The sequence below is a fragment of the Pseudomyrmex gracilis genome, unplaced genomic scaffold, assembly GCF_002006095.1.
Source record: "Pseudomyrmex gracilis isolate BER0280 unplaced genomic scaffold, ASM200609v1 scaffold_410, whole genome shotgun sequence".
Lineage (NCBI taxonomy): Eukaryota > Metazoa > Arthropoda > Insecta > Hymenoptera > Formicidae > Pseudomyrmex > Pseudomyrmex gracilis.
Window position 1 is genome coordinate 49,638 of NW_018020994.1, and position 21,546 is coordinate 71,183.

The 21,546-nt window shown below is 35.0% G+C and overlaps 1 protein-coding gene across 1 annotated transcript; it reads right to left on the reverse strand.

The window, feature by feature from the left end:
* Positions 1-311: 311 nt before the first annotated feature.
* On the reverse strand, positions 312-21,319 carry LOC109860556 (transcription factor CP2-like protein 1). Its single transcript, XM_020439723.1, has 12 exons — positions 20,536-21,319; positions 20,074-20,305; positions 17,034-17,181; positions 14,028-14,108; positions 11,935-12,147; positions 11,505-11,649; positions 10,931-11,164; positions 10,407-10,655; positions 10,182-10,258; positions 1,535-1,787; positions 755-1,205; positions 312-631 (listed from the first exon to the last, which is right to left on the reverse strand). The coding sequence occupies exons 1-12, from the start codon at positions 20,671-20,673 to the stop codon at positions 582-584; spliced, it is 2,271 nt and encodes a 756-aa protein (XP_020295312.1). The 5' UTR covers positions 20,674-21,319; the 3' UTR covers positions 312-581.
* Between the last annotated feature and the right edge of the window lie 227 nt (positions 21,320-21,546).

The following is a 21,546-nucleotide window of genomic DNA, read 5'->3' on the forward strand; positions in this document are numbered from 1 at the left end:
TATAACAATAACTATAAAATATAACAATAACTACAAAGATCACATTTATAATAAAAAATCATAGACTTGCGTATAAATGAATTTTTTTTTTTCAAATATGATAGAGAGATATATATGGCAAAATATATCTTCTAAAGAAAAAAATATATGAGAAGACCTATCAGTATTATAATCTAATGATAATACAAATTCATAAAAGAAATTCATAAGAGAATTCATAAAAGTTTGTACATATACTTTGATACATAAAACGCCAACAATTCTCCAAATACATAAAAGTTATTCATATTATTTCACAATGATGTTTACTCTTTTGTATTCGGTTATCTGAGTTACATTGTTTATTATCCTAGTTGTTAATTGTAGAATATTTGTTAATTGCTATTTAAACCTGATATTTTTGTGTATCAGATTTAAATAGCAATTGATACAAATCGTACAATGATAAGTAATCATTTTTTAGATTAATCACATTTGTTAATCAATTGAACATAGCTATACTTTACATTACTATTCATTTTTCGCTTTAATGATCATATTGTAAAGTAGTTACAAAAGTATAAATTTATAAAAACTGTTTTTTAGTTAATTTTTGACTTTATCAGCAATTTATAACGGTCGCTAGCTGGATCTGAAATACAAAATATACATATATATTATATATTATTAATATATATATATATATATATATACATATATATTATTGTTAGTTAATTTAACTCATTTTGACTCATAAGTGTGAACAGATATTTACCTTTGATAGTCTCGACGAGATACATACTCTCGTCTTTCATATTTGCCACTAGCTCATCGGTGACAAGTACATGTATACCCTGTGGTCCTAGGAACAGTGTCGAATGCAATCGGTCGTGAGGCAAATTTAAAGTGCTGAGCAATTTATTCGTGAGCGCGGTACTCGTCAGATTGTCAAGATAAGCGGGTTTCCAGGGTGAGCTGTCGCCTTCGAGCGAAAAGTAAAGAGTAAGTTTCGGAGCCGGTCCCTTAGAGTGCAGCGTATTGAACAGTCGAATACCATCCGCTACTCCACAAATTTGAATGAGATCCTCCCGAGACAGAAGCAGAATATCCGATGCGGAGAAGCTTGCAAACGTCGATTCGAACGCGTTGAACCGACTCGCGCGAAGCCACGCAGTTGTTTGTGTAGCATTTGCGTCGGGTGGTAACTTGGTAAGACACGAAGTGCTCTGCATAGATAAAAAAAAGTTGCAGAAAGAAATCGAAAAACCTTATTTCTTAAAAATAGCAAATTTACAAGTAACACAGTTACAAAGTAAATTTTATAAATTTTGTTATAAAAAGTAAATTAAAACATTCAAAAGAGAATATTTTTTTCTGAAAAATTATTTTCTGAAAGCTTTGTTTATATTTTTAAAAAGCAAATCTTACAATTGTCTGATATAAGAGAAAGAAAGAAAGAAAGAAAGAGAGAGAGAGAGAGAGAAGCATTTCAAAAATAAAACATTGCAGTGTCAGAAAAGTTGGCTTATATATTTCTGGCAACAAAGATCTTTACTGTTTTCATGGACTCGATTAGGTGTTGCGGAGAAGCAGTTTTGCGTGCAGCCAAACTAACATCAGCTTCAATGCACGTTTGATCTGGCAATATGGCGGCGGGCGATGGCAAGGCCGGCGCCGTTCCTACGTTTTCCTTCACGGCGTCCGAAGCAGGAATCAACGGTACAATACCAGAATTAGAAACCGAAAGTGCCAGCGGGGCTACTACCGGAGAGGAATTGCCACCCACTGTCGCACGCGTCTGCGGTGATCTAGAAAACAACACATTAAATTATTGCACACATATGCACACGTATGCACATAAATAATCTTTTTTGAAAATATAAAAATATGAGTATAGAATAAAAAGGGCATATATATATTATATTAAAGCTATTTTAACATGTATATTTTTTCTATATATTCTATATATTCTCTTTTTGATCATTCTCTGTCAATAACTTCGACATAAAAAACTTTTCAAGATATAAAAAACTACTACTTCTAGACTCTTAACTTTTGTGTCTTCGTTTACTTTGTAGCACACTGTAAAATGTTGACGTCTTGGCATTTTGTTGAATTATCTGCTGTATTATTTGCGCAGGTGACATAAATTATCGATTATTGACAGTTATTATATGCCAAACTGAATAATATCGTGAAAAACAAAGAAAACCGAAGCATTACGAAAGAAGACATGTGTCTTTCGATAAAAAACAATATATGTTTAAATAAGAAGTAAAATCGCTCGTGAAATTGTTAATAAAAGTTAAAAAAGTGAATATGAGACTAACACAGAATAATCGTGTATAAACTGTAGATCTTTATTTGAAATGTAAGACTTTTCGATCCTTATATTGAATCTTTTTTATTAACAAACTAAATATAAATATAGAAAAAATATATATATAACTACAAATGATTTGACAACATCATTCAAGAAACGCAAATTACCAACTGTGACAAATAAATAAATAAAAATATCTCACTTGAATTTGAATAAGTTATTCATTAATACATCAAGAATAATGATCTTAATTGATAGTTAATTAAATAAATAAATGAAAATAATAATTTAAAAAACTAAGAAAATGAATTTAATAAGTAACAATAAAAAAAAAAAATATGTACTCGGTAAAAAAAATAAAAATTTAGAAAAAAACAAAATACGATAAAAATTCACACAGCTTAAAATCAAATATATGCAATATCTTTACAATATCCTTTACAATATATGTAGTTTCCTTTACACACAACATTTGATAACTACCAAATATGTTTGGAAGTCGAATCTGATAAACAAACATATCAACGTTCTTACGTGCTAATCTAAACATTTACCTAACTTATCCTATCAATATCCTTGATAACTTATTTTTCATACTCAAAACAATGTTTTCGAAAAAGTTTTTAACTCTCATATTTTACGTATTACAAACAAACTAGATCATATTAGCAATGTTAAGTTTGGGAAATCTTTAAAAATCATTGAAAATCTGTCTTTTGTTTTATTAACAAAAAAAACAAACATGTTTAAACAACAAATAAGAAATTGTCCAGAGATTTATAACAATTGATTGTATGGTTTCTGCAGATTTTATGTCAAAAAGTCTTACATTTTTTAACATCTTTAATATTTTTAACATCCTTGACTTCTAACAAGTTTTGTTTATTGAAATTAAATAGACTAAAATTTTCTCCCAGTTGTGTGGTAAGTCCATCGACATTGTTAGGAATATTAAAAAAGCTTGACAAATCATTTATCTTTAATGTCAAAAAAAAGGATAAGTCGTTATGTTAATAAAATCAATAAAATCAATAGAGGTATTAAAAAAAACTATTATTAGTTGACTGTTTGTCAATTGTATATAATATAATATGTAATATTTAAGCTGTGTGAATTTTTATCGTACTAAGTTTTTTCTTAATTTTTATTCTTTTTAACAAGTGCATTTTACTTAATTTTTTTATCGTTACTTACTAAATTCATTGTTTTAGGTCTTTAAATATTATTTTTATTTATTTAACTCTGTTCTATTTATTTAACTCTGTCTGGACTCTCGGAAAAGCTTTTTAGTTGGACTGATTGTGAGTCTGTGGAACTTACGTGACTTTAAAAATAAACATTTTCGCGAAAAATCAATAGTTTTCAATTTTTGTTTTTTGAATCTAAAATTTGAATGATTTTGCCCGTCGGTAAAAAAAACAAATTGAAACAATCTTTAGTAGTTTTAAAAATATAAACGTTAAAAAAAAACTAATTTTTACCAGAAACGCCGATTTTTAAGTGGATCTCTGAGATCTATGTCAGTCCACGAAGAGTTAATTAGCTATCAATTAGAATCATTATCTTTATTTTTCCTGATGTGCTAATGAATAACCTATTCAAATCTAGGTGAGATGTATTTAATTAAGTTTAATTTTTTTAATTGTCAGATTTAAATTTATGTTACTTGATGTTGACAAATCATTTTTAGTTACTTATGTAAGTTTTATATTTATACTTATATAAATATGCAATTATTGTATAAATACGCAACTTAAAGGAACACAAGAAACGCAAATTAAAATCTGGCAATTAAATAAATAAAAAGATCTCTAAATACATATTTATAAATAAATATATGTATGTTCTATATATATATTTTTTATGTTTATATTTAGTTTGTCAGTAAAAAAGATCCAGCAGAAGGATTGAAACTGACAAAGATCATCTGATTTTTCATTTCAATTAAAGATACAATTGTCTACACGGACATCTTGTATTTAGTCTCATATTAATTATTTTAATCTTCATTAACAGTATATTTATATATATTATATTGTATATTTACTATACTACATATGCACTAAAGTATCTTGTTTATGATTCATATTGTAATCTGAAAGGCCAGATATTAAATAGAATAGATGTTCAAAATATATTTTCGAAATTCATCAAGTGTTAAGTCGATGGAAGTGAAATAGATCAATTACGCGTTCAACAATTTTAAATTACAATTTGCACTACAAATAAAAGAAAACAAACCTGATACAATTTAGATGTCTCGATGTAAGATAGAAACTGAATTAATTTTTTGCAAGCAAATTCATATCTCCAAACATGTTGCATCAAATATAAATATATTGTTACACATCGAATGAAAATCGTGACCCTGACACGATTATGTGATAAAACTTTGATACATTTTTTTTTTTAATCTAAAAGATCCTCCTAGTCAAATGCGAAAAACATGTAGACACAATTTTATTTATCAAGAACTTGCGAGATAAGAAAAAAAATAGTAAAGGCGACTTTAAAAACTCATTTGATTAAGATAGAATATCGCACTATCATGTACAATATGTTTTCTAAATCTCATGAATGTTTCTATCTGTTTGCGTCAAGCAAAACATATTTACAACACTTAATTTTTTACAATTTTAGTTTATGCGCGCGCAACAAAAGAAACTATTATTAACATCTTTTATTATCATTATACATCTCTGTCACGAATAGAGATGTCTCATCTTTTAAAGGAAAAGAAAATCATCAGAACATCTTACACAGAATGTTTCTTCAAGCGAAACACGAGCTTGACTGCACGAGCTTTCTTGCAACCGTCAATTTCCTTCGTATCCAAACGCTTCCTTATCTGGAGACTCACTAGCCCTCCTCGCATGACGCATTTTCTCTTCATTCGTCTATTCAGCAAGGCATGGACGAATCTGGCGACGACCTGCACATGCGGCGGCCCACCACTCACAGTAACTTCGTGTTCCAGAAGCCATGTGACGAACTGATCAAGCGGATAGCACGGTCGCTTGATGGACCAGCAGCTTTTCAAATCCCAGTAATCCCTCGACATATTGAGAGAATGAGCGTTTTCTTGTTTCGATTTTAAAGTAAATCTGACGAATTTTTCTTTCTCACGACAAATCCTTTTTCTCTTTGAAGGCCTTCTTGCGGCTCCTCACGCGCTCATTCATAAACGCGGTGCACCCGCACGCTCGAACGTCCGACTGTTCACCAATGAACGTCCTGCCACCCATTCGTGGTCGTTATCGAGACGCCGTTCCCGAAGCCCCAATCTCTCCGAGATCGGTGCGATTGATGTCGATCAATTACCCCGATAGCTGACCGCTTTCATCGTGCAAATAAATTTGAAATGCAAAATTATAATTCGAGTCGTCTTGTCTGTGGCATCTGCATTGCGTTTCCGTTACCGAACCTGAACTGAAGTCGCTCGGTATGAATTCATGTAATAGAGAGAACTCTGGTCTGTTCGTTCGCTCGGCAGATAGGATCAGTTCGAGTCAGTCGGATTGCATTTGTCTGCCGCGAACCGGATACCGCTAGTCGTCCGCGACGTTCGTTCGTCGGCGAACTCTCTCGAAATTCTGACCTTCGCGGTCTTCGATAGTAGTCTTTCGCGCGTGCTGCTCTTCCAAGCAAAAATCTTGCGTGATCAGTGTATACGTCGTATATATTTTTTGTGTCGTTTTTTTTTCCTTTCTTTTCTCGTTAAACTAATGTTGCGTGTGATCACGTGCAAACAGTAGTCGCTTTGATAATCACTCGTGACAAATCTTGTGACTCCACAAACAGAGTGGGATATCACGTGTGTTACGTTTCTCGGAAATTGTGCAAATATTTTAGTTTTGGTTAATCGCGTATAACCGGTTTGTCGTTGTTACAACCCGGTTTGAGAACTGCTGTGTTTGCCTTCCGCTCGTCCGATGGACTACAAGAGAGCAAACTTTGTTTCGCACAAAGAAGTCGCGCCGAGCCTACAATAATTTTATCCTTCTTGAGCGACCTGCGTGCGTGTCGCTATTTTGCAGTCGAGCTTAATTGCAATGCGCGTTATAACATGCGCGATATTCTATTGCGTAAAAAAAAACAACACTTTTCTGATGCGCGCAAAATATATATATGTCGTGTTACTTCAAGAAATTCCTCTCCAAAGCGAATCACAAATCATCTCTCGTTGTTTTACAACGCGACGAATGTTTCGACGACAAGATGAATTTAGTCTCGGAATCAACTTATTTACTTAGTACAATTGGTCTTATTGGTCTTTTTCACGCAATAAGTGATTCTTACAGCTCCCTAATTATTCTCCCCTTTATTTTCTTCTCAAGACTACCGTGGATTTCACGATTCCAATTACGTTTCCTCAGAGAGTGGCTCTCTTTTATCTTTGTTGTAATCGGATTTTTTCATCGATTCTTCTCTCATGCTTATTCTCTCTCTCTCTCTTTCTCTCTATTTTTATTCAGAACCTGTTTTCAACCTGATGTTTTTCAACAGTTCCCAAGCGAATCAGGAAGAAGACACGGAATATCTTCTTCTGGTTACGAGACTCTATTTAACCGCCCTGGCGTCAGCTTTTTGGCGGCAAGGCTGCTCGTCATCTGAGGAGATGATCCTGCCGCGACAGAAGCACATAGATGGCCAAGATATCATGTGTCAGAACAACGTTTAAATTAGCGACGAACGTAGCAAACAGTGCGTGCGAGACTCGCGTACACTCTGCTGGAAGTCTGGCTGCTACGACAATCGAGGGCATTCCTGAACGGTGCTCGTTCACGAATATATCGACTCGCCGGTTTGTCTGATCGCACTCGAAATAATAAACGTTATCACTTGTAGAAAAGCGCTCGATACATCACAGGTGGGTCTTTATTAAACGCAATCGCGAACTGTCATCAGCTATCTGTCATAAGTGATGCTTGGTTGGCGGTTTTTTATTGCATGATTAATGGCTGATTGGGTTGATTGAGTTGCACACGAAAGAAACGATGAGTCACACGAGAAAGTACCAGTTACTTGTTCAAAAGGCAGCGTAATATCAGATCGCCTTTAATCACGACACAATTCGGAGTCGGATACATCAACAACACGGGGAATGAAACTGTTCTTGTGACAAAATATAACGATCCACCTTTTTGTCTCGGAGCGCGATTATTTGTCCTTGTAATATAACGCGATTATAATCCCACTTCCTGTCAACAGATTCGCACCGGAACGCACTCGACTCGTACCGGAATGTACCAGACTAAGGTTAATTCGTTTATCTCAAGCGATAACTCTGTTTTTATTGTTACTTGTCGGCGCTTTGCACAAATCGGATTGTTCAAACACAAATTCTCCAACTTTGTATAAATTCGTCTCAATTATTTATTTTATACGAGCTGCACGCAAAAATAAACTTGATTCTTTGAATGTGCAACAACAAGCTTCAAACAATCTGGTTTTGTTTGAGAACAATGCGTATAAACAAAATGCTAATAAGACAAAATGGTGCTGAAGAACCTAAGTCAGTTGGTTTCTTCGAAAGCTCCGTACTAATATATCTCAAAACTTAATTTCAGTTGAGAACGAATCAAAGGATCACCAGTTTGGTTTGAGTACCAGTTTTTCACACGCACTATGTTAACTGCAATCTCGACCGCTTTCTTTCCGAGCGAAATATACGGTGAAGTCGCTTCAGTGGTTGGCAATTCTCGATCAGTTACTAAAAAGTGGATTGCACACTTTTTGTCGTCGATCGCGAGAAATGCCGGGTTAAACGACGTCGCAGACAAATCACGCGAGCGATGGCGATGCCGGTCACTGGTTTACTGGTTGATGAGAGAACATGCGTTCATATCAGTGAATCACGTTGGCGCAGCGGTTGTCATATCGTCGTACAGTGACGCGACAATAGGCAACGATATAAACGCGGTTCTGCGAGTTGAATGAATACAGCGGGATGATGAATCGACGCGAGAGACAACGCGATACACAACGGTCTGAAACTTATTCTCATGCAACGTATCTCTCTTTCCCACCTCATGATCGCTTCTCTTTCTTTCTCTTTCGCCAAGTTCTCTAATGTCCCCTCTCTACCAAGTGGAGACTGCCGTCGTGGAGATGGGGGACGCCGGCTCGCGCCAGTTCAAGCCAGTTTGTCGGCGACGATGCCCGGCGTCTACCTCCGCGTTCCCCACTTCCCGTTCACCATTACCCCGGTCTGAACAAACTCTACCGAAGGCTTAACCACTACCACTCTATCTTTCATGAGAGAGTAAACTCCCCACCAGCCACGAACAACTGACAACGTCGCAGCGGTTTCTGGTACAAACAAGAAATGCATAAATGTGCTCTTTGTTTCGTTTTTTTTTTTTTTTTTTGGACTCCACTTTTTATCCTGGCAAAAACTCCGAATAAGTGACGTCTATCTTATTTTGTTTTTCAAGAAAATCAAATATAGGTTTGCTTGTTTTATTTCTGCTCAAACGGAATGAAAATTCACAGAAAACTTTATTAGACATGTATTAGATAAGACATGTGAAGCTCTATATATGGATGTCTAACGGACATTTAACGAGATCTTTTTTGTGTATATTATCTTAAACATTCGTTTTGTTTCATATTTGTAGTGATGGGAAAACTAGAAAAAAAAAATTTTTTTTATTTCGTTGTCGTTATCTCTTTTTAATATTCTTTTTTCCTTATGTCCGATCTTCTTCTCTTTATCACGCGCAAGACAGAAAGAGGAAAACGAGGAAAAAAAACCTAAATATCTCGATTGAACCTTAGGAGGAAATATTTGTATCCATTCTTCATTTGATCATTGTGTCTGTAATATAAATCGGCTCTTATAGAGTTCGCTTGTACTTCCACGTCGCAATGTCGTGAAGGTCGTGGCGATTGCTAGGTAGATTGCTCGAGTACGAGGAACACGTGAACATAAATAACTCGCGAAAGCAAAAACACTCATCAAGTAGACATCAGGTGTCTCGGAAATGTTTCGCTATTTATATCTATGGAACAGGTATTTCTCGAATGCCGTACGCATGACGCAAGGACTTGCCCAACTACGTACTTAAACGCAAATCGACGTGGTATGAAAAAATCGAGATACAACGAAAGAGAAAATTGCAAGCAACCGGTCCCTGTCTCGTATATTAATTCTGTTAATTTCGCCCAAGGTAAATTATTAAACAAACTCGTGAAACAATTGCTGTTATCCCGGTTGGCCATCTCAATTTATTATCGGGATAAAAATAAAAAAGTCGATTTGTTTACATTTTTGGCCAACTGCGTGCATAAAACGCGCATAGTTGCAACACTTACTTTGCTATTTTTAGAGAAGCAAACACCCACACACACACCGTCCGCCATCGAAAGAACACAAATTATTTGACAGGATGATTCATGTATAAATTAGAGGCCCGAAACCCACTGTATCCAGAACTAGCCAGTAGTTATTTGTAGCAAATCGCAGAATTATAACTCGAAAAATTTGCAATCACAAATTTGCAAATGTACCCGATCCGATCTCGCGTCCCGATTATGTGCAGAAATGATATATTATTATAAATACAGTTGTAATATAAAGAAAATTTTGTTTGTGTGCAAAATATTAATAGCAATTGATTTTATATTGTTTTCAAGTTTCATATGATTTTCACCAACCTCGTAAAATCAAACGCAAAATGATAAAGTTTTTTGAAAAGATTACTTCAGTTGCTTGTTTGATGATAATATTAATTAAAATATTTTACACGTATAACACATGTTTTTTCTTCCTTAAATTCTTTGAAACGTGTTCAGTTTTCTCGATATTGTTTAGATTTAAAAAACTGGCAACAATCGAAAAAAGCGTCAATAAAAAAGAAATGGTACATCAACTTACATTGCATCTGTTGAGGCGTACGAACTTCCACCATTTTGAGTTGACAGAGTGGAGGACGATAAGGATTCTAGAGGAATCTATGAATAAAAACAAAATTGTGAGGTCCTGAGAAAAACAAGATATTTATTGGTCATTTTATTGGACATTTTATTTTTGATGGTTTTTTTAATTTAAAAAAATGCAATGTTTTTATTTAAAAAATAGATATTGTTCAGGGAAACTTACATCGGAGAGTACAGTACAATCGTAACTGGGTTGATATTTGTCCTGTTCGTGAGGAGGACGTCTCAATATTTTGTCCCGATCTTGCTTGTGCTTACGGTCTGCTCCCTTCAATTTAAAGACTTTCACCTGACACGAAGCGGCGTGTAGACGCGGTCCTCCTGGCAGTCGAGTCTCCACTTGTATTCGAAAAGGAACGCCTTTCTCGCCACCGTGTTTCTTTGGTGTAAACTCGGTGCTTATGCAATTGACCTAGCCATAACATGGAAGCTTACTGTTCTGCGGACTAAACATGACTAATACTCCTTGTCAAATCATTGCAACAGACAGCTACAAATACGTATATATATGTATATGTATATATATTGTGTACATATATATATCGATACATAAACCGAGAAAAACTTAACGTTCTGAGCATATCTCTCGTGTTAAAAGAAAAAATTATTTAAGAATAATATAAATTATTTATAAATAATACAACATCTCAAATTAAAACAAAAAATCCGAGTTATACATCAGCGTACTTTAATATAAACGCCGACTTCTTTTGTGGGATCCCACATGAACTCCACACTGTTGCTAGACGGCGACGGTTGACAAACGTCCATCCCATAGCTAAGGGGAACGTCGACTTCCAGTAATCTCTCTCCCGGTCTAGCGCGTTGCCAGGCCAGCATCTGCTCACGTTCCGTGTACTGCAACCGTCGCTCGTGGAAGCAAATGCGGATCGTCGACTGGAACAGAAAAGTCGGATGTCCCTACAGAGGCGTTGTAGCACCGTTTGGGCGACTCACATCTTTCCAACGTCGAGGATACGCAGTGAACTTATGCCGATCGTGCGCATTTATTTAACTCTCCCATGTTGTTAGGTTTTGTACGCGTTTACAGTAATTAGAATATAAGATTACGACTGTAGACTCCGCAGTATTTTGTGGATTTTTTTTTGTGAAAAAGAAAAAAATAACTTATCGAATCGGCGTCAGCATGAGCTCGCTCGTTTGCCTTATGAAGGACCACCAAAGCGTTTTTTAAGATGCCGCTACCCAAACATTAGAAGCGTCCGAATAGGCATTTTTGGTATTTCAGAGTGTGAAGTACCTTCAGTATCTTTCCGCGATAGGCAGATAAATCGCCTAATTTTTTCAGTTTAATCTCATACGGCTGTCCCTGGTTCAGATACGTCAGCGTTTCTTCATTCACCTTAGTGGCAATGCTGGTGGCAGCCGCTAAGACATACTGGAAACTGAAAAAAAGTTATGCTAAAAGTTATACGTAAAATTTCGTTTTTCTATTAACCGTTATAAATAAATCAAGATGTGATAAAATTGTTCTATATATATATATATATATATATATATATATATATATATCGTGTATGTGATATATATATATATATTGCAAATAACATTTATTTAATCTAGAAAAAGAGTATATATACACATATATGTATATATACTATATATATATATATATATTTTATATGTAATCTAAATTTTGATATTTTAATTATCGCTTGATAATAGCGCACCGACAATCCTCATTTAATTCATTTCCTTGCTGGGAAGAAGATACATGATTGGCCGCGGTTGAAGTCGGCGGGTATTCCTCATTGGAGGAATATAAAAGTTGATGAAGACTGGTCGCGGTTTGACCATTGTTGTTGCTGTCAGCTTCGATGGAGCCAATATTGTCATTGTTGGACGGCACTGTAGTGATTGTTCTTTGCGAAACGTGATTCAAACTAAAATAATAATATGAAGCATATAAATACTATATATATAAAGTAGTGTGTGTGTGACTAAGTAAGGTAGATTAGAAGTAATAAGGTAAATTAAGCTAGCGGATAAAATAGTTTGTAAGTTAGAATATATAAAAAAGATAGCGGTTAAGTTAGAAGTTAAGTTAATATGTAAGCTAATTATATAAGAGATGTTTGTGAAAAACAATTGAAACTTTTAAAGAAGTCAACAAAAACTTATATTCATCTATTTATATAAATACAATATGTGATAACTATTAACATATAGAGGAAGTCGATATCGCAAATATCGCGCGCGCGCCCACACACAAAATATGTATAACAATTTCTTGATCAATACCGAGCCACACTCACTACAAGTTAAAGAAAAGTTGAGACGGCGATACGTTCAAATTTGCAGGTGTTCTCATTCTGGCTTCTGACATGCGGCAAAAATTTTCACTCAGTCACATCAAACGCGAAGTTTCATCTCGTACATTCTTTGCCGCGCAACACTTGTTATTACAATAACACTTGTTAGTGTAATAACACTTGTTATATACCAGGTTTCTTTACACACACACACACACACACAGATCACCAACTTGCATACATTGCACCTTTTGTCGCGATATCAACACGCCGACTGCAGGAGCGCAATCGCAAATGGAAAGTCGCTTCGATGTATGTTTACTACACAAGTGATTTCATCATTCGTTTAATCAGTTGTTCCAGAACACTCGATTTTCCGGACCTCACTCATATATATATACCTTTTACGTAATCTATTTCACCCGGAGAACAACGAGATCGCGAACCGTCCTCTCGATTTCATCGTTCTACATCGATATGCTGATTCACGCTCGCGCGGCAATTATATTCATCGTGTTTTTCCCGCGTTTATATCTGAACGATCGCACTTGAATGAACTTTAACACGAACAGTGATTTTCCACGGAAATGCGCGAGTGGAAGAACTAATTCGAATGTGAGAAATGATCTTACATTTTGGAAGCCAGAAAAGCTTCCAAAATGCTACAAATTTTTAACGCAAAACACTTTACCAACCGCAGTTTCATTGATTCTATAAAAAATAATTAAAAAAAATCGAATAAAAGATCCGGAACACAGTCGCGAAAAACTTCTATACGTAAATTGTTCGTTTTTATAAATTTTCTCATCTCAGAGAGACTGTATCGTATAATTTTGTTTACATGATTTGACTCATGACGTTTAACTCACTATGTCCCTTTCAACTATACGACGAAGAATTCTGTCGGATCTTTTATGTCACCACACACATCATCGCACACGTGCCAATATCACTTTCGACTTACATTTTCGATTGACGCGGTCGAGTATTTATTTAACGGAATGCACGCGTCGCGCGATAAACCAAGAGCGTTAAGAAGTCTGACCCGAGCGAGAGAGCGGCTCATTCTCTCGATAGATACCGCCGAGAACGAGTGCAACGATACGGCTTTATCTGCGACTGTGTCTCTTTGCGGGGGAGCAGCGCGTGGCAAATTCCGCTCGGAATACTTCTCATCCCCGGATCACCCCGAGAAAGAAAGATAAACGTTCTCGCCTTCGTGTTGTGGTTGTAATCGTAATGATGTCAGTCACATTAGTAATTGTCATTTGAACAACTTTATCATTAGTTTTAAGACAAACGGAGTATTCTTGTGTGTAAAAGAAAGTTATTTAATTCTCGGAAAATACAGTGTGGACACGTGAAATTCTACATTCTCTAATTGTTTCGACGTTCGTTGATAATTTATTACTGAGTGTTTTTTTAACGCAACAATTTCAAAACAAAATGACAATTTCCGAATGACAGTTTCTGAGGTGAGAAAAAAAATATAATTCGTGCGATTTACTTACTTGGAATTGTTGTGCTGATTTTCAGGCGATGGCGCCTCCTGCTTGAAGACTGGTAACGCTGGCAAAGTGAGGAGGGCTTCGCTGAAAGAAAATGGGAATTATATATAATATATATATATAACTATTATTATTGTATTGATATTGTTATATTGATAAATTCATTTTCTCCTAATCTCTTGTCGTATTTTGTTGTAGATACGAGAATTGGAAATTGTTCTTGTATTTGTTCGATATAAATCTAACATCTCACGGCAAACATTTAATACAACTTATTATGATAACACATATATAAATATTACTTTCTTTGTTTTGTAAAACTGTACAAACTGTACATTATTCAAATTTAATTAATTTTTAATTTATTTTTTAAGAAGTATTTTTTTAAAGATGTTTTTAGAGAAAACGCTATTTTAATATTTGTTTCTTCTTCTTTCTATGCGATTTTGCGAAGCAATTATTTCATATTGTTAAAGAAAATATATATAACACAATGTGTTGTTTATTGATCCAGTTTTCTTCGTAACAATAACCTAATGATCTCGTTAACTCTGATAATGTTCCTCAAATGCGTCGATTGTATTGACGTAAAACAATATGACTGCGTCATAAACTAAAGATTAGGAAGTAACGTCAGCTCATCTTGAATACACTGAATACATTGATATACATTCGATAAGAAAATAATAATTTGAGAACCACTACGAATGTCGCGAGTCAATAAGGTCAGCGTGAACTGGAACAAACTAGTTGGCTGTATAACGCGAATTTAATCGGGGTGTAAAATGATACCGCAATATCAGAATATTACCAAAATTTATTTACAAAGTAACAACATTCAGATGGACAGAGATTCGAGAGGTAATCTAAACTGTATTCGAATCGTTTATGTTGCAATTTTAAAAGAGATACCTATATATACTTCTGATTTATATTATTTAACATAGGGTATGTTAGATTTTCTAATTATACTCAATTATTTTTCTTTCTATTTAATTTTTCAATAAAATATTAAATAATGCACTTAACCATATTACTTACCTAGATTTTACATATTGGTGCATTCCTTTATTTATGATTAAAAAAGTGGTCACATTATTTATGAACAAATCACGGATATTAGGCAAATAATCGCTGTTGATAATTACAATATTCTTCAATAACTCTGAAGCATAAGAGAGCTTTTTACCATTTTTATGATTTAATTTAAACATATAAACCGGGATACCAAAATTGATGTACAAGTGTGAACATTTTTAGTATTTTCACTAAAAGTTGTGCACCCCCTTATTTTTACACATATTGCAATTATATTACTGCCAACTATTGTTTCAAATATTAATTTTTATTATTTTCGATTATACGTCCGCGCAATAATTTTAAGATATTGTGGATTTGTACGACATTGAACGTTCGGTTCTGCACAACAGGACGATCGAGACTGACAATTTGTCGAACAATGCAGTAAATTTCGCGATGATTGCAGATAATTTCAGCTCGAAGATCTTAGCAATCGACACACGCCACTAAGAATTAACCGGTTACATGTATACTCGCGGACTGCGTCAGCCGGTTCCTTACCGGTTCGTGCCGCGCGCGAAACTTATTCGACTCGCGTCTTCATTCATGCACAAACACGCGCGTTTCATTTTTTTTTTTTTTTCGTAACTCCCTCCTATCTGTACGTAAATGTGCGATCAGCTGACGCAGGTGCGCAATTTGATGAGTCGACAATCCGATTTCGTATTTTTATTTTTCTCGTCACAAAATAATGTTTTGCCGCAACAACAAATGTAGACTGCACACACATAAATTTATAATGTATAATATAATTATTAAATAATTTAATTATTGTCAAATCGCGATATTGAATACTACACAAATTAGAATTATTATATGACTTATCGTATATGTTGTATGAAACTACCGTGTATCTTGTAATAAAACAACTTTTATTTAAAAACACGTCTTAATAAACAAAGAGAACTTAATATTAAAAAAATATATACATGTTAATTTGTTATCTTCTCATTCGTGGCTTCAGAGGTAGTATTAGCAAAAGATTGGACTTTCAACGTCCTTCGTAACGAATTTACAATACTTATATATTTTATCGATAAGATATATCTACGCGCGGTCATTTTGGTCACTCCTTCTTTCTTATTTTCGTATCTAAAAAATTCTCGTTCTAGAATTGTCTATTCTGTGATAATGAATCTGATTGCTATTTTATTACAAATTGTTAAAATATAATTATTTACTATATATAAAATTATATATAAATTGTACAAAAATTATTTAAGTATGTAGTTAAATATGCCATTATTCAAGTGTAAATACTAATTTTTTTTTAAATAAAAAATATATACACATATAATTTTTAAATAAAAAATATATACACATATAATTTTTAAATAAAAAATATATACACATATAATTTTTAAATAAAAAATATATACAATATAATTTGTAGAAAAGTGAAGGTGTACGGAAGATATTCTCATAAGATCCACCGATTATACACCTTTTTCGTCCACGTTGGGTGCTTGACGTACTCTCGCTCACGTGCGTGCACGTAACACACACCAATACTCGTAGCGGCAACCCGACCGGTTTAATTTCCCTGCGTGTCGCCGGTGCGACGCAATGCCAAGAACTGCTGGCCAGTTTTAACCGGATTTCTAGATCAACTCCGTTTGTGCGTACGGTCTCTCATTTGCGGCAGAGGCCTGTGCTACCGACTACACGCTCATTTCAAATGAGCGTACACTATCGACAGAGAACTCCCCTGTGTCTTATATCGTAAAACCGGTCGCCTAGCAAATGTTTTACTACACTTTTACGAAGCTGCATTAGATGCACTATCGTAACATTCTTTGATCGAGAGAGAAAGTTTCTTTTCAGGAAGAAAAAAATCTGAATATTTACTTGTCAAGATTTGTCTCTAATATTGTTTCAAATATAAATATTCTAATTTGTTTCTCTCTACAAGTTTCGAGTAACACTTACCTCATATTAGTGTAAGATGCAACGGCCGTTGCAAGATCGGACGCCGCGATAGCGGATAACGATCCATCGAAATCAGCGGCGAGATGCTCCGCGAGTTCCTCCACTTGCGTGGACCAGCCTTGACCGGAGCCATTGCTCCCTATGGATCCTGAAGTAACAAAAATATTTCATAAAGTCGTTTTGTCTTTAAACAAATTTTAAAATGTTTTATATTTTCTGTTTTTTTTTTTTTTTTTTTTGTACATTTATACTTTCTTTAGCGCAGAGTGAATTGCGGATGCGTCGAAAAAGATCTTTCAATTACAACAGCATTCNAACAGCATTCTCTACATACAATTTTCCTTTTTTTTTTTTTTTTTTTTTTTTTTTTTTTTTTTTTGTACATTTATACTTTCTTTAGCGCAGAGTGAATTGCGGATGCGTCGAAAAAGATCTTTCAATTACAACAGCATTCTCTACATACAATTTTCCTTTTTTTTATTTTTTATATATAAACAATTACATACGCAATTGTTATGTAACATCTGTATTTTTCAAGCAATAAACATGTGACGTAGCTTTTACGGATCTTAGAAGAAGAACCATGTGCGCAAGAACACAAAAGCTGCTGCGCGCGCTTTTTACGTCGCTGTATAGCTCTTTAAAAGACAAAAAAGAAAATTGTATTGTATATTTCGTTTATATTAACAATCAAGTCGGTTTATTTTTTGTTTCAACATCAGCAGCGCGTTCTCGTGTCGTTCTCATTGAGCACGCGTCGAAAATGCGTATCGTACCGCCTTGAGCATTGTTATAACCGACGTGAAGCTGATGCTGCATAATGCTCGGCCTATCTTTCGTCTCACGAGCGATGTGACGGCGCCGGCTTTTGCTGGCGACGACAGAGGGATAACGTCGACTCTGCAGCAGCGACACCCTCGATCTGTCGACCTCACACCACTTCATCCTATTTGGCCCGCGAGAATCAATCACACCACCGGGCAGGAACACACCACCAAAAAACTCACTTACTACGTGTGTACGCAACACCTTCATCAAGTTCCAGCCAGTATGGCGTTACTGATGTATCAGACTTCTCTCTCTTTTTCTGTATCTTTCGTTGTCTCTCCCTCTTTCCTCAACCAGACTAATCTACGCGATACATACGCGAATGTGTACTCATCAAACAAGTTATCAGCTACGGATAACCACGTGGGCGAAAAGGCGTCGAACGTAAGAAGATGGGAGCCGATCAGTCTTGAGACGATCTTCCGAAGCGACGTCACTTGAATTGCATGGCATAGCGGCGTTATCGTTTGAGCGACCGCTCTAATTGATGACAAATATTAAACGCAAATGTTGCTCTGGACAATTTCGAGACCTATTCTATATTTGTTAAATGCAATTCATTTGTTAAATGTCTCTGGATATGATGAAAGTCTTTATTCGAGAATATGTTAAAAGCTATTGTTGTAAATATTGCCGCATTAATTGGTAAAATTGAATTTGTATATTTTAAAAGTTTTTTTTTGGTCAAACACAGACACACCAGTGCAATAGTCTGTGTACACAATATTGTTTGAATAAGACAAATAAAAACTGCATATGAAGTAATTTGCACCTTTCTGCATAATCTACACTGACAAATGATTAGACTTTCTTATTATCTGAGCAGATAATAGAAAGAATTTAATCTTTTAAACATTTAAAAGCGACAGAGAATGCGATAAGGAATTTTTATTAAAAAGAACCGTGAAGAAATAATTGAACAGGAAGATAAAATTTGTGGCTACGACAGTGTACCAGGGGTCGCGCAGTCACGACCTTTAAAGAGATATATCTGCGTTAAAAGCTACAACATGATAATGACGTTCAACTTCGCCAATTAAACATATACAATACAACATGCTCTTTATACTCTCTATATTTTTTGAACAGAACTACATTTCTTACGAAAAATGAATTTTGATATCGCTACCAAAAAAAAAATTCAACATTTTTTATTTCTGAATATTAACTTTGTTAAGCTTACAATTTTATATTTATCTTTTATTAACGACTTGTAAAACAACGATCACAAAGTTTCGTGAAACTTCATTTTTTATTTCAATAAAATATATATATTTTGCAAATATATATATATACATTTGATAAGTCCGAAAATACATAAAGAGATTATCAGAAAAAAAAACTTTTATATATAGAAAAATTCTATATTTAATTATATGCAATTATATATAATCATTAAAGAATCTTTTAAGGCTCCGAAGTTTCCAAACTAATAAATATATATTCGGTCATGAGAGCCGTTCGATAGGTGTTGTGCGGAAATTATACGTGTATATATATACATATATACGTATTTTAGAATTGTTATTACAATTCGAATTTCACGTGTAAAAATTTACACGTGAACACGTATATATGTATATATATACACGTATAATTTCCGCACAACACCTAGCGAACGGCTCTCATGACCGAATATATATTTATTAGTTATATATATAATCATATATGAAATTTTTTGAGACAATCTCATGTATGATTGTACATTATACTCACATATCACCAAATATAGAACTTGTTTACATACATATAAAGAACTTTTTTTGAGAGTAGTTATCACTATTGGTTATTTTAACAAAACCGATTTTTTCATGCTGACACAATTGTTAAAATTAATAAATGTTTGTTAATCAACTTATTGTTTCTCAATTTGTAATAACGATCTTTTTTTGAGACATTTCCACCAAGATTTAGATATTGCAACAAATGATTTCCTTGTTAAGAAATCATAAATTTGTTCTTCTAATATCAACAATATCGACATGCGAATGAACGATCAAGTCTCGTCTACATGCATAGTTCTTGCGAATATACCAATAAATCTTTTTTTTTTAATACAAATGACAAATCTGACTTCGAATTCACATTATATCGATAAGTACTGCTAATCTAAGATGAAATAATTGATTTTTTATACGGACATATATAGTTATTCATGCAAATTTTTCTGAGTGATGTAAATATGAAACACACGCGTTTTAGAAATACCAACCATCTCTTCTGATATGTTTCTTCTCGAGTTCCGTGATGTGTTGCAACGGTTCTGTTGAGCGACGTTTTAGATTATTTTGGTGTTCACAGTTTGGAGATGATCCGCTGGGCGAGAGTTGTTGCGGAGAGCCATCGTTCAAATGTATGTGATTACCGCCGATCGGCGAATGTTTCGGCGAGCTGTGCTTATCTTGCCACAGAGAACCTTGTGGACTGTGATATCCCGTTGTGGTCTGAAACATTAGTAATTTTAATTAGTAATTAGTAGTAAGTGTCACTTTCAAATCCAAAGTCTTTTTTGTCTTTCGTAAAGAATTCAGTTTTGAAGATTAGATTATTGAAAAAATTAAAATTGAAATAGCATTACCGACGCGTTAAAATATAATTTTAAGTTGAAGCGATTATGATTTGTTACATAGATTACATATATATTTCACTGCAACGAGACTATTATTTAACACACCTGTTGAGAAGCCGCTACGACATCACACCTGTTTGGACGGACCGGCGACAGTTGGTCGTATGAAGGAGACGATGTGGGAAACCACATCGTTCCGTTCAGAGGTTCCGCGCCGCCGTCCATGATGAATTGGAGCTCCATTCAACAGCCTTCAGCCAACACCTGATGAAATTACCCACCGCCGATTGCTCTTCAAAATGTTATCATCTATATCCTACACATATGCGACCACTAAAGAGGCTCGCCTGCAATGTGATTTCCGGGCAAAGACGAATATCCACGTTAATCTTAGAGATCTCAGATTTATAAGAAGTGCCTTCTCAATCGTTTTTAAAGAGAGAGACTCCGTCGCGTCGGCGAATTCTTTAGTGCTTCAAAATTTTTCTCTCCTCAGGGAAGAGAAAACGCGGTTTTCTATCTTAAATGTGTATTACAACTTTGTTATTTTATTTATTTTGCTACAAGTTAGATATATTGTCAGAAAATTTCATGATTTCTCGGCAACAAGTCTGTGAGAGACGACGAGACACCTCTCTCTCCACGCTGATCTTAGATCTCAGATCGACGATTTTCGTTCTGTGAGATGTCCCTCTCTAGCCGCGAGGAGTACTCATTCCACCATGAATCTCTTTCGTGCCTGTTGCAGATCACAAGCTGTGCGTCCACCTCTCGCTGGCACCCCTCTCGGCCCAAATCCTCTACGTGCCCGGAAATACACAGGTGCATCACCCGACCGCCGGTGATCTTCAGAGGGTCGAGTACACGCGCGCTGATCGACTCTCTCTTCTAGAACATCACGAAAAAACTGTTGTACAGTTTTTTGATGCCGGTGGTCTCACGCTGCCGATGTGTTTCCAAGAGTGCACAGCCTCGAGACTTCAATGACAAAAAACGCGAAAAGACGACGAACGCGTCCTCGAATACCATCGCCACACCTTGGCTGCAACGCATTTTGTTCTTAAATGTGTCGGGGTCTTGCTGCCGTTTCGGCGGAGAATCACCTCCTGCAAAAAA